Raw genomic sequence first — 17,999 nt, forward strand, 5'->3', positions numbered from 1 at the left:
CATGCCTTCTGGGGACTGTATACATTAAGGAGGGTTCAATTTGACAAAGAAATTCACGTATTGTTGGCTTGGTGTGAATGTAGCATGGACGCTGCAGCTAGTGGGTTTGCTTATTAGTGGAGTACTGTCCTATGATCATACCCAGGTTTTATGGGAGATGTTTAATAATCAAATACGCATAAGATAATTCATGATGCTTCCTATTTTTTGCAGAGTTGTGTATCAGGATGGGTTTTATGGGGCAGAAATTTACGTAAGTATTGATTTAAAATCAAATCATTTTCAACTGATGAGCACAAAGCACTCACCTGACTTTTGTCTGTATTTGAAGGTGTACAATTAAGATTGAAACGTGGTCTAGTCTTATGGCAGAAATTGAATGCACTTATTGGAATTCCTTTAGATATGTACGTTGGTGCTAAACCATTCAAACATTTAGACATTGATAGGTCAAAAAGAAATAGTCAATACCCCCTTGGAGAGGCAGGTCTTTGATCAGTGTTAAAGCAGACCATGGTTCTTAATTTCTTTTTTTTCTCTTTGGCCTCCTTATCTCAAGAGACAATGGGTAAGCGCCTGTCAGTGGTGTGTGAAGCAGCGCCTGGAGTGGCTATAAAGGCCAATTCTAGAGTGACAGGCTCTTCCACAGGTGCTGCAGAAAAATTTGATTGTCAGGGCTGTTACACAGTTGGCTCTTCCCTTGCGCCTCTCTTTTTTCCTGCCAACTGCTAAGTCTCTTCGACTCGCCACACTTTAGCCCCGCCTTTATGGCTGTCCGCCAGCTCTGGCGAACGCTGGCAACTGACTCCCACGACTTGTGATCAATGTCACAGGATGTCATGTCGGGTTTGCAGACGTCTTTAAAGCGGAGACATGGATGGCCGATGGGTCTGATACCAGTAGCGAGCTCGCTGTACAATGTGTCTTTGGGGATCCTGCCATCTTCCATGCGGCTCACATGGCCAAGCCATCTCAAGCGCCGCTGACTCAGTAGTGTGCATAAGCTGGGGATGTTCTTAATTGGAAACAGATTTAACAGATCTGATGATAAAAATTATACTATTGCTCTAATGTAGATTTGGTTTGGCAAGGACACAATTAAATTAGAGTACTCGAAATCCAGCAGTAACAAATATTGAAAACCCCGTGATATCTAACAGTTATCAAAATGAGAGTGAACCATTTTGAACAAATTTAGCTTATTAAATAATTATTGAGTACATTTGCTGGATGAGAAAATTAAAGTCAAACTAAATAAATCCTCAAATAATCTAAAGAACATTTAAAACCTGATAGTTATAAGTTGGAACTTGAGTCACCACAGTTTTTTTTTGTAATAATGAGATGAGATTGCTGACTTAATTTTAACTTTAATAAAAGAATTTCAGCAAAGCCATTTCTTGGTAACAGCCAGTTCCAAGAGTAGTGCAGACAAGAGCTCAACAATGAAAGATTCTCATAATATGGCAAATTCATCCCTGGATATAAATAGCCCTACTTGGCAGCAATCTTCCACCAGGTTAGCAGTACATTGAATAATAAAGTACCACAAATTACTCCCAAACTTGACCAAAGAAGAGCAGATAATATCTCTAAATTCTCTCAAGGCTGATACTAAATGGTTGCAGATTCTCAAATAAAGGATTACAGATGATTGTGACATGGCATAAAAGGTTATTCAACCACGAAGTTAACTACAGCAATTTATCTTCAGAATACTTCTACTCTGGGTCCTGTAGTACAAATATCATGATCCAACTATCCTGCTGACACTGTGGTCACAGTGAGAAAGCTGACATTAGATACAAGTTCAGGGTGCATGCACCAACAGACATTAGATAGATCCCAGTAGGCAGATGTCAGATGTGATTGTTATCTCAATTGGTTTTTGGATCACCTTGAAGTCAGTGATAATTCTGAAGAATTCAATTAATGTTGCTATGGGGCTGTCTGTACACTCCCTATAAAATGGTACTGGACTTGATGGTACTTTTGGGTAAGGTTTTGGACTAGCTTTACACCAGGCTACATCTGCCTCAAGTATTAAGGCGAACAGTTTAGAATCTGGGTTGGATTTAGATTTGGCAACGTTTCTAGTGTAAGTAGGTGAGAACTGTTAATGTTGATATTTATATTTGAATCTGTACTGATTCCGAGTCCATTTGATTCAACAAGCTCCTCTGATTACTGAGATACTGGGGTAGATTTTCCTGTTTCTGCACCTGTGCTTGGGCTGATTGGAATATGTGGGTGCAACAAATAAAGGAAAATCAATTGCCAGTAATGAAGGCAGCCCTGTTCGAAATACGATCCTCCCCATTTGATTTTCTTCCATTCACTGCACTAGGCAATCCAATATTCCCAGGCACAGGAGCAGGAAACACTGGCCCATGATGTTTTTTGAATGCAATAGCCTCGACTCAGGAAGGTTGATCATTGTAGCGCCCTGTGTCTTTTTATGCCCTTCTTCACAGATTTCAAGAAACCTTCACCATCTTATTTTACTGGTGGAAGAATTTGAAAATGTCTACCAGAAATTGATGATCCATCTTTCTAGCAGAATTGCAATTATTTTTCAAAAAGCTTTTAATTATCTGGTTATTAAATCTTTTTACCTTCATTTTTCTTGGTTTGTTTGATTGCCTCATTGTTGTTTATTTAGCCATGACCAGAGCACCAAACTCCACGAGCAAAACTGTCTTATTGGGTGTAAAAGGTAACAGACAGCTTTCAGAATCCAGCTATAGGCGGCAGTGGCTGCTGGTGACTGAGACACTGAGATCCACAACAGCTGCAGAAGCTTTTCTGTCATCTTTGCCTTTTACTTTCCTGTCACAGGCAGCCTTATTCTACGTAATCTTCTTGGAATCATGGATCCTGGGGCATTTTACTGTGATTATGCATCAAGTATATGTAATTAAAACACATTATTACCATGGGCTAAAAAAAAATACATGATTAGCTAAAGAACCATCTTCTGTAAGAAAATAGTGCTCATTGTTGCTTACTAATTGACATGGGGTGGCTGGGAGAGGACTACAGACTTCTGTGGGTGACACCAGTGAAAAATAGGACAAGGATTACTGGCTGACTATGCCACATAGCATAGTCTCTAGCTTGCACAAAATGAGTCAAAAATGACCAGTTTTAAATAAATATTGTGCAGGGGTATAATGAAAATCATATTTTTTTTAAGTTTCTGGTCCATTAGGTAAACCACTGCCTTCCATTGCAGCCAATATTTGTACTATAATGGTTTTCATGAAAATAAGCAGCCTCGGGCTGCACTGCAGCATGATATCCCAAAGGGGCCCCATTCACATAGAGGCTGCCTCTAGCAAGCTCATGCACCAAGTTGAGTTCCTTCGCTACCATCAGCATTAAAGAGATCCTCACATTTCCATGTTGTAAAACATCACCTAAAACATCAAATTAGCAGTTGTAAACAAATTAATTAAACAAGAACTGAAGCTTCTAGTTTAAACTACATAATGACAGATTCTGGGAGCAAACGGGTGGACTTTTCTGTGTATTGCACCCAAGAGACACACATAATCAGGGCATAAAGTAGATACCTGACGTAAAATAGCGAGGAAATTCAGGTGCAAATGTGTAGCGCACTTAATTACCATACTTCCAAATTTCCTCACTCATTTATATTTGCTTTATGCATTGATTACATGTGTCTCTGGGTGAAAATACACAGCACCTTGGCTCATTATAATGGCTTCACCCTCAGTCTAATTTCTTGCAATTTTGGTGGTTCAGAACAGGTTTAAAATGATTCCTAGAATTTTAGGCACAGCAGGAAACAAAATTTTATTTCTGATATTTTGTAGCATTTTTAATAATCTATCCTCATTGAGAGCTGCCCTGCATTTTGTTTTTTTGAATGTATTTTATGGAATCTGTATGAGTGACATTAAAAATTGGAAAGCTTCCCCAATTGCAGCTTCTTAAACAAGCTGAGCCTAATGTCCGTGACTAATGGTTAGATGGATTCAAACTTGAATTTTTATTCCTAAAGAAATATGATCTGTGTTCTGTGCTTCCCGCAGGCTCCAATTGTTTGCTCTGATTTACATCCATTTTTACAATCCGCCATATGCAAATAAGATTGGCATGAAATGTAGGTGCAGACACGCTGGGCCAAATGGCCGCCTTCTATGCTGTATCATTCATTGAGTCGATGAAACTGACATCAGCAAAATGGGTGCACAAATGGGCATAATTTCAGGAATAATTTCCTGATTACACCCCCAAGGGAAATTTCCCCCCAAGATTTCCACCCTTCTAAGCATTGCAGAATCAAGTCCAACTTTTTTTCATATGGTTGCCTATGTATCAATGAATGAAACAGTTGGAATTTATTGATTAGATTTTGATCATTAATCTTTAGCCACACCCGCTCTGAACAACAGGACTTTAGTATTTGCAAGCATTCTCGGGTTTTTAATGTACAGTTGTGCAGAAGTGGGTCTGGAACTTCCTCTGTGGGTGCAACCTGGAAGTTAAACCGGAAAATACATCCATTCTACCGATGTCAAGTTACACTCAAATTTCCCGTGAATCTCATTAGAACACGCCCGAATGAAAAATGAATGTAAATCAGTGTAAACAATCAAGGCCCAAGAAAAGCATTAAAGCTATACCATGGTATGTAAATTACAGTTTCAACTCATTCAAACATCATTCATGCCCATTAGGTACATGTTTAAAAACCTGCAATCGGGAAGCTTTCAGATTTTTAATATCACTTGTATATTTGTGCCATATAAATGCATTCAAGAAACAGAAAATACGGAGTAAGTTTCAGTGCGGATAAATTTTTAAAAGTACACTCAAAAAATTGTAACAAACACTAAAAAAATTACTTTTCCTGCTGCACCTGAAAATCTGCTCATAATTTGAAGAGGGCAAGCGCAGTTGCAGGAAATTTATACAGCAGGCTGTGTTACTTGGGGACACAACCAGTTTTATGGGCAGAGATTCATTCAAGTGGAGGGATCAAAAGATGCTCATAAAAGACCAAGGAAATCTGGGTGTATTTTATTTGCGTGCATGATTGACTTATGCCCAAAATTCTGCAGTCTTTTGTGCCTCAGTTGCACATGTTTTGTGCTGTAAATACAGAGGAAGTTCAAGGCCATGAAGGTTAACTTTATATTTTATGTTGTAAGTTATTTATTTGCTCTGTAATCCACCTCACCCCCCCGCAACCCCCCCCCCCCCCCCCACCCCCCACCCCACCACCACCTCTATCCTCACTAACATTTTGGCAAGCACTTCTGCCATTTACTCAGAGACCTTGCACACCATTACATCATACTAGTTTGCTCTCAAACTATAAGTGTGCACCAGATGGTTATTCTTGGGAGCCAAAAAGCAGGATCAACCATAATCTAACTGAATGGCAGAGCAGGCCTGAAGTGCTAAATGGCCTATTCCACTTCCTTTTGTTTCTGGGGTAGACAAACCACCAGTGAGCATTTTGGAACACGTCATTGTAAATGGGATTTAATGGGAAAGGAATTCTTAAAACATCAGTGTCACTGTAATCAGAATAGCTCTTTAAAAATGTGAACACATACGGAGAACCAGATGACATAAAGCTGTTCCCTGGCCACTGTGAACTGGATTAGAACATCCAAAGGTCTCCTCTTTTTGGTGGCTAATTAGGGTAGAGTGAATTGACTTTTGACGTATTCCATCCAATTCCTATAGAAAGGAGCCCACAGCAACAAACTACCTCCAAATGAAACATTAATTGGTGCTGTAACAAATAAAACTCAACTTTTTTTGGACAAGTTGTAATTTAAACAGCAACCCCTTACATGCAAGAGAAAGCAGCAGCTATGTGTGTTTTGTGCCAGGGTCTGGACCCAGATTATCAGTGTACAAAATGAAAATTGTCACAGATTTATTGGCTGCAGTAGATTGTGAAGAAACAACCATTAACCTTCGGGAGGAGGGCCGCTGTTTAGGAATCGTTTAAGATCCTTGTGAAAGGTTTATGAGAGATTTATTTGAAGAGCTGTATAATTGAAACTATCTGCAGGATGATTTCTCTTACCTTTTAATTTAATTTCTAGGTTAATATTTTTAAAAATCCCATCTGAATGTTAATGAGCCTAAAACTCCCATAAGGGGGAGGGAGGGGATGACTTTATTAGATAGGCAGCCCTCAGTGGACCCAACAATACCCAGTTCCATTCATTCACTTGCTGTTTAAAAAGTGAATGAGATGGCACAATGCCAGGGGCCCAGGCTGCAGTCCCTGAGTTTTAATTAACATTGTGCTTTGCACAGTATCTGAGGGGTTTAACAGTATTGAGGTTTCAGATCGATCTGTCACTGCCAGGCTCTCTGCATCCTCTATCGAAATCTCTGCAGTGCCTGATTCCCATTCCGAACACACCGCTGCGACACGAAACACTTCACCAGCCCACCTGCTTTCCCAGAGCTTCAGCATTGCAGCCCATGCAGGCCCATTCACCCATTACCGGTGCGAACACATAGCCCAGTTGTTACCTTTAGTGCCTCCCGGCATCTGGAAGTATATCATGAAATGTTACCGTTCCCTTAATTCAAAATAATGGAAGACACTTCGTTATTGGGATGTCTTCTCAGCCACCAATCAATTCCCAATGTATTCAAATCACTACTAATGCAATTCAGGAGTACACTGATAAATGGGAAGATTTTATTTTCAACAAATATCCCAATTAACAGCTTTGAGTGGTCCCAGTAAAGCACAGAAAACCCCAAGTCACAAAATGAGATGGGAAGAAACTGAACTCAGACACCGTGCCTTCCCTACAGTTGACAATGAGCATGTTACTCCCTTGGCTGTTTTCACTGATTTTGGTAAGGCTGGTTGATTTGTTGTCAAATGTCTTCAGTAATATCCTGCTAAGCTGTGACCAGAATTGGGAGGACAGATGCTGTGGTGTCTCGACCATTGTAAAGCTGACAGAAACAGGATTTGTAACAGTGCCACAAAACATTTAAATTGTTTTCTTTTGACTGGTGTTAGCAATTAGTGTATTGGAGAGGGCAAGATGGATAGTTCCAGGGCATGTCAAACTCCAGTGTGGCATTTATGAAAACATCCATGTGTTACTTAACTGCAGCTTAGATTGAGCAGTGAGCGGTACAACCAAATCCATAACATCATTCTTTTAAAATGAATGATGGAAAAGCATTTGAAAACTTGACTTCCATTTCTGAATGAACCACAAATCAAACAACCACTAAAAGATCTTTGAAACTTTTCAAAAAGCAGATATTGTGCACTTTTCGTGTAACCCTATCTGAAAGCATTTAGAGTGCTAAGATTTGATTCAACAAACCCAAAGCCTCACACAGAAAAACAGTAATAATTAGAAAAACCCCAAATAATTAACAAAGGAAATTATTCCTTGACACTAGATTTCTAATTCTACGTGTTTACACAGGGCTGAATTTTGCTGCTTACCGAGAAGTCCCACCACTGGATCCAAAGTGGGAGGCAACCCTATTCTGTGGGTAGCGGGACCCCAGGCAGCAAATTGCTGGCGACAGCCAATTAAGAGGCCACTGCTGGGGCCTCCGACCAATGAAGGATGCCGGCCCAATCAGAGGACCAGCAACCACCAGTGGGGTGCCCTCGAAAAGGAATAAGTGGGGTTGGGGGAAGCCAAGATCTGGCAGCCAGGCCCCGGTGGGAGGGGTGAGTGGGCTAATGCAGCACTTGTGGCCCTGTTGCTGCGAGGGCGGCCATTTCTGCCAGGGTCCTCTCTGTGGGCCATGGGTGCCAATCAAGAAGCTGCTGGCAAACTGCTGGTGTTTACCTGGCAATGCCCCCATGCAGCTGCAGGCCCTTTCATCCACAGGCAAAATGCCCACAAAGGCAGAACTGGCCCTTAATTGGCCACTTAAGTTAAGCTCAATTGGCTGCCAAGTTTCCTGCCGCTGGCTCCCTTCCCGATGCCTTCACCCACCATTTTGCCAGCCCTCCCGCCCTAGCCCGTCATCAATCGGCCGGGAAAATTCAGCCCATGGTTTTAAGCTTCAAGAGCCTATGCAATTCACTGGGGGACGTGAGTGGGTTTAACATGTTACAGACAAGGATTAACTTTGTTTGCTTCCTAAAGTTTCGGCTTGTTTTCACAGATGCTGTGTCATCTGAGAAAGTGGGCAGACAATTAGCAATAGTGGTGGGTCATGTTTGGATACCACCGTACAGGTGTCTAGGTTTTTGCTGCCCATTGCAGCCTCTTTACATCACTCACCATTGCTCTGCCCAAACTGCTGGAACATAATATTATTTTTGTATTTCACACCAACTTAAAGAATTCTTTGCATGAGGAATTTGGCCTGGACTAGCATATTTAATAGCAGTAATGACCCAATGGAATGATGTTTACAAATTGCTTTACTTTCACTTTAACTGAGTCTTGAGTCTTGGCAGCAATTGGCAGTGACTATGAGTCCACTGCTCGTTGTTTGATTACCTGTCCAGTTCTTACTGTTTACAGCACCTCTACGTCTCTGACCATTTCACTGCCTCTGCATTCCAGACTAAACGTCATTTACTACAGTATCAATCTAATATACACATAATATAATGAAGCTCTTCTTTCTATTCCAGGGAGGCTATGCAGCATACAGATATGCCCAGCCTGCTGCAGCTGCTGCCGCAGCATACAGTGACAGGTATGACCATCTAGCAAACGCAGAGACACCACTTTATTTATTGGCTCATATCTGTCTGTTGTGGAATTTACCCCTCCATTCACCCCTTACATTTACCTCAAAGTCTGGATGAGAACAGTAAGTTTGTGTGCTGTGCAGTTGTTTAAACCTGGTTTTTATTATTGGGCAGAATGTTGTTTGTGAAGCCTTTATTGAAAGTGTCATAATTTCCCAGCCTGTGCTCACCACCAGTGAAGCTCCACCATGTCAGTGGAGTCTCAGAAAATCAGGCAAAAATGTTGGTAGATGTAACATAAGGGAATTAACAAGAAATCTAGTGGCAAAGTAATGACCATTAAATAGAATGTGTAAATATATTTGTAAATAATTTGAGGCTTGTCGAAGCAGTGTAGAGGAAACTGTGGTCTCATTTTAACTGAGAACCACTGTTTCATTCATGCATGGATTTAAACTCAAGTTAGTTGTGTGAAGAGCATTTAAAATATAAGGAAATAAATGATGTTAATTCAGTTCTTTGGATCAATTATGTAGAAATATCCAAGAGTTTACTGTTTTGAAACTCTGATCAAAGGATAAGGTGTTGTGATAATGCTGAAGGGATTATGATCCATTATAATGAAGTGTCAGGCAGATTAAAGCACACAGGCTGGAGCAGATTGAAAAGTGGAGCTGACATCATAAGGTGGATTTTATGAATGAGAACGACCCATGGGCAGCCCTGGCCATTGGCCGTCCACGTCACATGTTGCGTTGTCCGCAATTTTTCAGCCATGAATTTTAATAGATTAACAGATAAATTGTGGGCCGTGCGCCCATGATTTCCCAATACATGTGGCCAGTGGCCAAGGCCTCCCACCGATAGCATGCATCTGTCATAAACTGCTAGACCAAAACTGCAGCAGTTTATCACTGTCATCTCAACCCTGAGATGTGTTACTGCCTTGGAGATACATTCCAGAGTGTGATGCGCTGAAACTGTGGCCTTGATTTTTACTCGCAGATGGGAACGCAGCAAAAAATATTTGTTTTTTTAAATAATTATCGGGGCTGGAAATGTGCATGAACTGCACTGTGACATCAGCGTGCATGTTATGTGATGTACATGTTGTGAGTGTGCATTGAGTGTGCATCTGTGAACTCAATTTTCAGCAGGTAAAGTAACAAACGTCCTGCAAGCTGAATCATCTTTAGTTTCTGCTGTGAGGACAATATTCTTTGTACGACAGCAAAAGTCAGTCTTTTATTCCTGGTTCGTTATGAAGCAGTGGTACACTGGCAGTTACCACACAGATAGTCCCTTGGGTCTGAGGTCATTAATCAAATGCTGGCTTGCGTCACATACTAAGGCATTATGGACAAAGAGCAAGATCACAACTTTTCCCCTGTGCATAACCTCTAACAGTTATTATCCCACCTTCATAGCAGAGTGTAAGTGTTTGGAGCCACAGCAATAAAGATAAACTGGGGTAGAAATTTATCTTGGATTGTAACGCTAAGCGGGCGTTAACGTGCCGGCTGTCTGTTTTATGCACTGCTTGATATTCTGTTCTATTGAGGCTAATACAATTGAACAATGAGCAATGTAAAGACGCCATCCATATTGCATTACCACCCAAGACGCATTTCTACCCTACCATCTCAGGGTTAAGTGAAAGCCTAATTGTGCAATGTCATTTAGTTGAACTGTACACTTTTGAGCCTCTTGTTTTTTTTGAGTTTTAGCGATGTTTAAAATAATTTTTTTTAACTGATTTTCTCCCTTGTATTTGGGAGCCCAATTTTCCCCCACTGATTACTCCCATTGTTTAGACTGGAAATAAAACCTGACAAACAGGTGGGTTTTTTGAGCAATAAAAACTGACAAAGTTCCTGAGGATAACATTCCCTCCAACCTCATTAGTAGTAGAACTGAAAACAACAGACGCCTGCAAAGTGAACTAACAATGGAAGTAGCATAGAATGACATAACTTGGAAGACATTAAAGGTGGACTTTAATGAGAAATACTGGCCAGTTGGCTACTGAGAGAGTTATTGGAAATAATGCTGAGGCACTGGTTGACAATCCTGTTGCACCTGTGAAGCAGAGCTGTCAACATTGAGTAAATCCCAAGTGTGAGATTTTCAATTGCAAGTCAGCCACCGTCTGCCAAAAAGCTAAACATTTTTCAAAGTTCCAACTTGTACCCATCACAGTAGTCACAAGGGACAGTCTGTCCCTGGTTTAATCCAGAGTTCAGACTCAAAAGTCAACTAGTTTGCAAAGCTGCACTGTAGTCAGTTAAATATTAGTCAGCTTTAAATAAAATGCCTGAAATCAGCCATTACACTAACAGTAATATAAAAGCAAAATACTGCGGATGCTGGAAATCTGAAATAAAAACAAGAAATGCTGGAAATACTCAGCAGCTCTGGCAGCATCTGTGGAGAGAGAAGCAGAGTTAACGTTTCAGGTCAGTGACCCTTCTTGAGTTCTGAAGAAGGGTCACTGACCTGAAAGATTAACTCTGCTTCTCTCTCCACAGATGCTGCCAGACCTGCTGCGTATTTCCAGCATTTCTTATTTATTTAGAGATACAGCACTGAAACAGGCACTTCGGCCCACCGAGTCTGTGCCGACCAACAACCACCCATTTATACTAACCCTACAGTAATCCCATATGCCCTACCACCTACCTACACTAGGGGCAATTTGTAACAGCCAATTTACCTATCACCTGCAAGTCTTTTGGCGGTGGGAGGAAACCGGAGCAGCCGGAGGAAACCCACGCAGACACAGGGAGAACTTGCAAACTCCACACAGACAGAACCCAGAATTGAACCCGGGTCCCTGGAGATGTGAGGCTGCGGTGCTAACCACTGCGCCACTGTTTTTATTTATATTATCTATGTTACACTAACAGTGTTGTGGAAGCCTCAATCGGAGGGATCAGATCCAAAGGCTAGTCGCAGCTAATGGGTAAGCTTGGGTTCTGTTATTAGACTACTTTCATCAATTCTTAAATAAAAACAAGAAATGTTGGAAATACTCAGCAGGTCTGGCAACATCTGTGGAGAGAGAGGCAGAGTTAACGTTTCAGGTCAGTGACCCTTCATCAGAACTGACAAATATTAGAAATGTAAAAGATTTTAAGCATGTAAAGCGGGAGTGGGGCAAGAGATAACAAAAGCGGTGTTGATAGGACAAGGTCACAGAGAATAACTGACCAGAAGGTCATGGAACAAAGGCAAACGGTATGTTAATGGTGTGCTGAAAGACAAAGCGTTAGTACAGAGAGGGTGTCAATTGACAGTAAAATGAACAGCCCTGGCCCCAAGCACGAACATGAAAAAAAACAGTGGGTAGGCACAGTAGAAACAAACTAAAAAAACTAAAATAAAATAACCAAATAAAAAATAACTAAACATCAAAAGGTGGGGGGGGGGGGGGGGGGGGCTGCCGTCATGCTCTGTAATTGTTGAATTCAATGTTCAGTCCAGCAGGCTATAGTGTGCCTAATCGGTCAATGAGGTGCTGTTCCTCGAGCTTGCGTTGATGTTCACTGGAACACTGCAGCAATCCCAGGACAGAGATGTCGGCATGAGAGCAGGGTGGAGGGGGGGTGTTGAAATGCCAGCAACTGGAAGCTCGAGGTCATGTTTACAGACTGAGCAGAGGTTTTCCGTAAAGCAATCACCCAATCTGCGTTTGGTTTCCCCAATGCAGAGGAGACCACATTGTTAGCAGTGAATACAGTATGCTAAATTGAAAGAAGTACAAATAAATTGCTGCTTCACCCGAAAGGAGTGTTTGGACCTGGGATAGTGAGGAGAGAGGAGGTAAATGGGCAGGTATTACACCTCCTGCAATTGCAGGGGAAGGTGCTGTGGGAAGGGAACAGGTGGTGAGGGTAATGGAGGAGTGGACGACGGTATCACGGAGGGAGCGATCCCTTCGGAATGCTGACAGGGGAAGGGAGGGGAAGATGCATTTGGCAGTGGCATCACGCTGGATGTGACGTAAATGGCAGAGGATGACCCTTTGGATGTGGAGGCTGGTGGGATGGAAAGTGAGGACAAGGGGAACCCTGTCGCGGTTCTGGGAGGGAAGGGAAGGGGTGAGAGTAGAGTGTGGGAAATGGGCCGGACACGGTTGAGGGCCCTGTCAACCACAGTGGGGAGGAATCCTCAGCTGAGGAAAAAGGAAGACGTATCAGAAGCGCTGTCGTGGAAGGTAGCATCATCAGAGCAGATGCGTTGGAGATGGAGAAACTGGGAGAATGTAATGGAGTCCTTACACAGGAGGCAGGGTGTGAAGAAGTGTAGTCCAGGTAGCTTACCTCGATGAATTTTACTTTTATTCATCAATTCTTATCCTGGTTTCTATATGAAGCACTATTTGGTAACTGACTACTTCAACTGTGGGCATGGGGTGCAAAAAAGATTGGTAGGATCAGTCCTACCTCAGTGAAGCATAGATACATTTAATAGGAAGCTGGATTTTAAAAAACAAGAGAGAATTGAAGGGAAGGGTCTTGCGATCGGGTTAGATGGAGATGGGAGGAGGCTTGTGTGGAGCATAAATACCCGGTATAGACCAATTGGGCTGAATGACCTATTTCTGTGCTGTATATTCTAGGTAATTCTATATAAGCATACCTTCTACTATCTTCTCTTTAGAAGTTGATTAATGAAGATCATAATCCATAATCCAGATTGTTCTGTATTCCTGCTGGAAGAATAAAGTATGGCTGGAGGAGATGGCAGCGAAAATTGAACTGCTAATAGAATATAAAGGCACGTTACATTTCTGCTGGGATTTCAAGACAGCGATGTTCAAGCAGAAACCCATGACAACTGAGTGCCACTTTCACCCTATTTCTTTTGCAATGTCCTATTAGTGACTATGGGTTTTTGTTGGAAAGCCAGTGGAAAGAAGTGTTTGTTTTTCCTCCAACCTCCGTTCACTGGATGCATGAAAAATTGGGGCCCTGATGCTATCGGTATCATGAAAGTCAGATCTGTTATTTTTTCAGAAGCCATCAGTTGGGGGAGAAACATGCATTTGCTTTTGATGACACTCTGGGAAAGTGCTTTAAATGACAAATTCCCCCATGGTGGCATAAACATTGTTACCTCTGTATCTCTGTGTAAGTAACAGAAACGTCATATCCATATGGAATTGCATGAGTAAACGGTCTGTAGTAAGAACATTTTTAACACATCAAACTATAAAGGAGCATATTTCAAGTAGAACTTCATCAGATCTTAGTGCTGAATGGAAAGCTATTCCTCAAAATCTTCAACTCCCCAGGGAACTCTTTATTCCTACAGGATTGTTTCAAATATTTAACTGATTTGCATGGGAATATAAAAGCAAAATACTGCGGATGCTGGAAATTTGAAACAAAAACAAGAAATGCTGGAATCACTCAGCAGGTCTGGCAGCATCTGTGGAAAGAGAAGCAGAGTTAACGTTTCGGGTCAGTGACCCTTCTTTGGAAGAAGGGTCACTGACCCGAAACGTTAACTCTGCTTCTCTTTCCACAGATGCTGCCAGACCTGCTGAGTGATTCCAGCATTTCTTGTTTTTGCATGGGAATATAATGTGTTAGCAGAACAAGTGGGTGGAGTGGGTGAGTTAAAGAAGTTTGTTTTCAAATCTAATTCTTCAGTTTGTGAGACCGTTATCATTCACAGCTAGAAACATCAACTTCAACTCCTGTACACCTTCTATCCAACAGTATAGAGGATTATAGAGGATTCCTGATAAAATAGACACTTATTTGGATTGCTGGCAATCTGCTCAAAATCTAGGACATTGCTTGAAATTAGTGTGAACATCGAGGTTTAAAAATCACTGTTTTCTCTCATTTAAGTGCTAAAAATGTATCAAAATAAGTTGACGAATATCAATATTTTTGGATTCCCTGTGAACTCTCAAGAGTATCTGCATAAGGGCTCCCAAATAAGTTTACATTAAAACCATGTAGAATTGGTCACAAAATGAAAATAGCTTCACAGTCTAATGTTGACAGACCTTATTTAGCATGCATTTCAATACAGTGTATATATTTCCCTAAAAAGACTGTCTTTCATGTTGTGATCTACATCATACACTGTAAGTGAGTTTATGATATGATGCCTGTGTCCGTAGACATACAGTTTTTCAATCCATTACAGTCCCTCAAAGATCTAACAATTGGCAGCCTATTCTCTTCAAAATTGTTTTGGAGAAGAACCAAAACATTCTTAAGCTGTATTGTTGGCAGTTGGTGACTTGGGGCAAAAACAATGAACAGAATTTCAAGGAAATTGTCTTTGGAGTAATTTCAGTGTCTCTGTTTGAAGATATGAAACTTTTTCACAAATCCTGGCCTCAGAGTGGTCTGTGTTATGAATAGCATTGGCAACAAGACTAAAAGTCGCAAATGCTTTTTACGGACGAATGTTAAAAATTGAACATAAGCGTGGGTTCAAACAAACAGGTCATGCATTCATTTTCAAAGATTTTTAACATGATGAAATCCAGATCTTGTGTAGCTGTCCACAGAGGAAAGTGAACGTAGAAATGTAAGAATGTCTGAGGCAGATGTGGCTGAGTCACTACTGGACATAAATTTTAAAAAAAGGAAGCCACATTAAAAAAAAGTTAATGGAGCTCAAAGTAGAAGTCACCATCCCGAGATGGTGAGCCTCCCAAAAATACTGAAGGAGGGGTGGAGACTGTTATGAGCTTACATGGCAACAGTCTTACTTGTACTGTGTCTGAATCTGTGATGGCTGCCTGCAGTGAGCGCCTCGTGGTAGAGGTCACATGACCACAGCAAGCCAGGAGGCACATTAGTACAGTTTTGCATTTCTATCCCAAACATCCCCCTTTTCACACAAAAACAAACAAAAATATTTGCATGAATTATCATTTACACTGTGAGTTTTCCAAGTTACCCACTGTGCACACAACTGTTCTCATGCATTAGCAGTTCATTATTCTTGTCAGTCTCAGCACATGCATTACACACATAGTCTTCAATTCGTGCCGGTCTCTTCATGATGCACGTGCGCGTTGTCGTTGGCTGTTCACATGTGTGATTTTCCTTCTCCGGGGATTGTCGTTCTTGTGTCACTTGATGCCGCGGTAACTGTTGTTGTTCCATTTCCTTTGTTGGGACACAGTGGACCTCTGCGACTGATGGTCAATCTGTGGTCTGTGCAGATGGTGAGTTCACATCTTCCTGATTGGCCACCTGTAGTGATGGAACAGCTTCTCCAGTTGTGCGTATGTGCCTGCGGTTGTGACGGTATATCTGGTCGTTCACTTCCACCGCGTACAATCGAGGTCACAACTGCTGTACTCAGGTCCCAAGTTACCACTTGGGCTGATTCTTGTTGAGAGCATTGAAGGTTTGTACCCTGACTGGCTTTCCAATGCTCAATTCTGGCAATGGTTTGGCAGTTTTGACAAATTGGGCAAGAATTTTGCTAAATAGCTTACGAATCCAACAAATCGTTGCATTGCTTTTACATCTGTCAGTTACCCGATCACTGCTACTTCTCTCACCTTTTCGGGATCTAAGCGAAGACCTTTTGCTCTTAATACATGACCTATGTACTTGATTTTGGGCATCTTTAATTGTAATTTTTTCTCGGTGAACTTCAGGTTCACCTGACGAGCTCTGTCTAGCAGTTGCACTAGATTTTGATCATGGACAGCAATAGCTTCTTCCATTGTGTCTCCGTATCCATAAACTAGCAGATGATCCATTATAGCTTCCACTCTGGGAAGATCACTAACTATCTCATGCTGTCTGCGTTGATGTCCTCTAGAGCCATGGAAATACGAAACGGCATGCGCAAATATCTGTATCTGCCGAACGGCGTCCAGAATGTAGTTAGAAAGCTGCTGCTTTCATCCAGCTTCACTTGCCGTAACCATCCTTTGCATCTAGGATAGTGAAGATTTTTGCCTTTGCAAGTTGTGGCAAAACTCATTTGATGGTTGGCATGGGGTAGTGAGATCTCTTCAGAGTTTTATTTAGATCCTTTGGGTCGATGCATACTCTCAGCTTTCCAGGTTGTTTCACTGCTATCATGCTGCTAATCCATTCTGTAGGAGTTGTCACTTTCTTGATTACTCCCTTTTCCAGCTCTTCTATCTTGTCTTTCAGGCTGGTCTAGAGGGCAGCTGGAACTTTCCTCGGCAGATGCTGAATTGGTCTTACCCTCTCATCTACATCGAAATGATATTCTCCAAGAAGACATCCTCAACCTGTAAACATTTCGTTGAACACCTCTAGGATCTGTTCCGTGGACAGTGGTTTAGTGTGCTACGACACGTTGCAAATCTCTTTTTGCACATTGAAGGTTACCAGTCCAAGCTTAGACTTGCTTTGGCTGAGATGAGCGGCTTTTTCCTGCTGTTTATGATCTGGAACTCCAGATTTTCGCTCTTGCCATTGCATTGGGCTCTCAGAGTAGTTTGTCCTCTCAGCACTAGTATGGTACCATCATATAGCCTTAACCTTACTTTCGAGGGCTTCATTTTTGGAATGCCATGTTGAGCCACTTTGCACAGGTCTGTGAAGGTCATGATATTCATCAGAATCTTCAGCTGATATCTCTCCAGTGGTCATCTGTACCTGCTTGTTGTGCTTCCTTCTAGCCAAACATTTGTTTGCAAAATAATTCACTTCTTGCAGTGAAAACACTGCTTTCCCCACGCTGGACATGCCTGCTTTTCCTGTGCTTGATTTCCCCCACAGTATTTGCATCCTGCCCTTTGTCCATGATCTTTCTGCCCTTTCAGCTGGGAATGTCTATCAGCATAATGTAAGGCCTAGTCTGTTCTGCCATGAATGTGCTGTAGCTGCTGATTTACAACCTCAGTGCTTCTGCACATGTCAGTTGCTTTCCTGGGAGTAAGTTTGTCTTCTCTCAGTAGATGTGCTCTCACCACGGGTTCTCTTATGCCTAATATAATCCTGTCTTTAATTAGATCATCTTTTAGTTGCACAAATTCACAGGATTCTGCAAGTTGTGTTAATGCAGTCACATATTGATCAATGGACTCTTTTTTCACCCTGGGCCCTAATATTGAACACATACCGTTCACATATTACATTTTCTTGGGGTTCAAAGCATGCCTTCAAGGCATTCAAAATTTCTGCTGTCCATTTATGTTTTTCAGAGAGATTTAGGGTGGAATTCACTTTGTGACAGTCTCTCCCCAACAGTGATAAAAGTGTAGCTACTCATAGCTGCTCTGGTTTGTTAGTTACATCTGTTGCAAATTTGTAACTGCCATTGTGAAGGAGAAAACTGCCAG

The 17,999-nt window shown here is 41.6% G+C and overlaps 1 protein-coding gene across 14 annotated transcripts in view; it reads left to right on the top strand.

Annotated features, from left to right (window-relative positions):
• rbfox3a (RNA binding fox-1 homolog 3a) overlaps positions 1 to 17,999 on the top strand; it is a 1,511,127-nt gene that overhangs the window by 1,475,033 nt on the left and 18,095 nt on the right. For all 14 annotated transcript variants that reach the window (XR_010977565.1, XR_010977567.1, XM_068058136.1 and 11 more), the window contains 2 exons: positions 214 to 253; positions 8,633 to 8,697. Coding sequence is in view for 12 of the 14 variants with exons in the window: in XM_068058136.1 (XP_067914237.1) it covers positions 214 to 253; positions 8,633 to 8,697 (105 nt within the window). In the remaining 2 variants the exon portion in view is untranslated. The remainder of the gene's footprint in view (positions 1 to 213; positions 254 to 8,632; positions 8,698 to 17,999) is intronic.

The sequence above is a fragment of the Heterodontus francisci genome, chromosome 26, assembly GCF_036365525.1.
Source record: "Heterodontus francisci isolate sHetFra1 chromosome 26, sHetFra1.hap1, whole genome shotgun sequence".
Lineage (NCBI taxonomy): Eukaryota > Metazoa > Chordata > Chondrichthyes > Heterodontiformes > Heterodontidae > Heterodontus > Heterodontus francisci.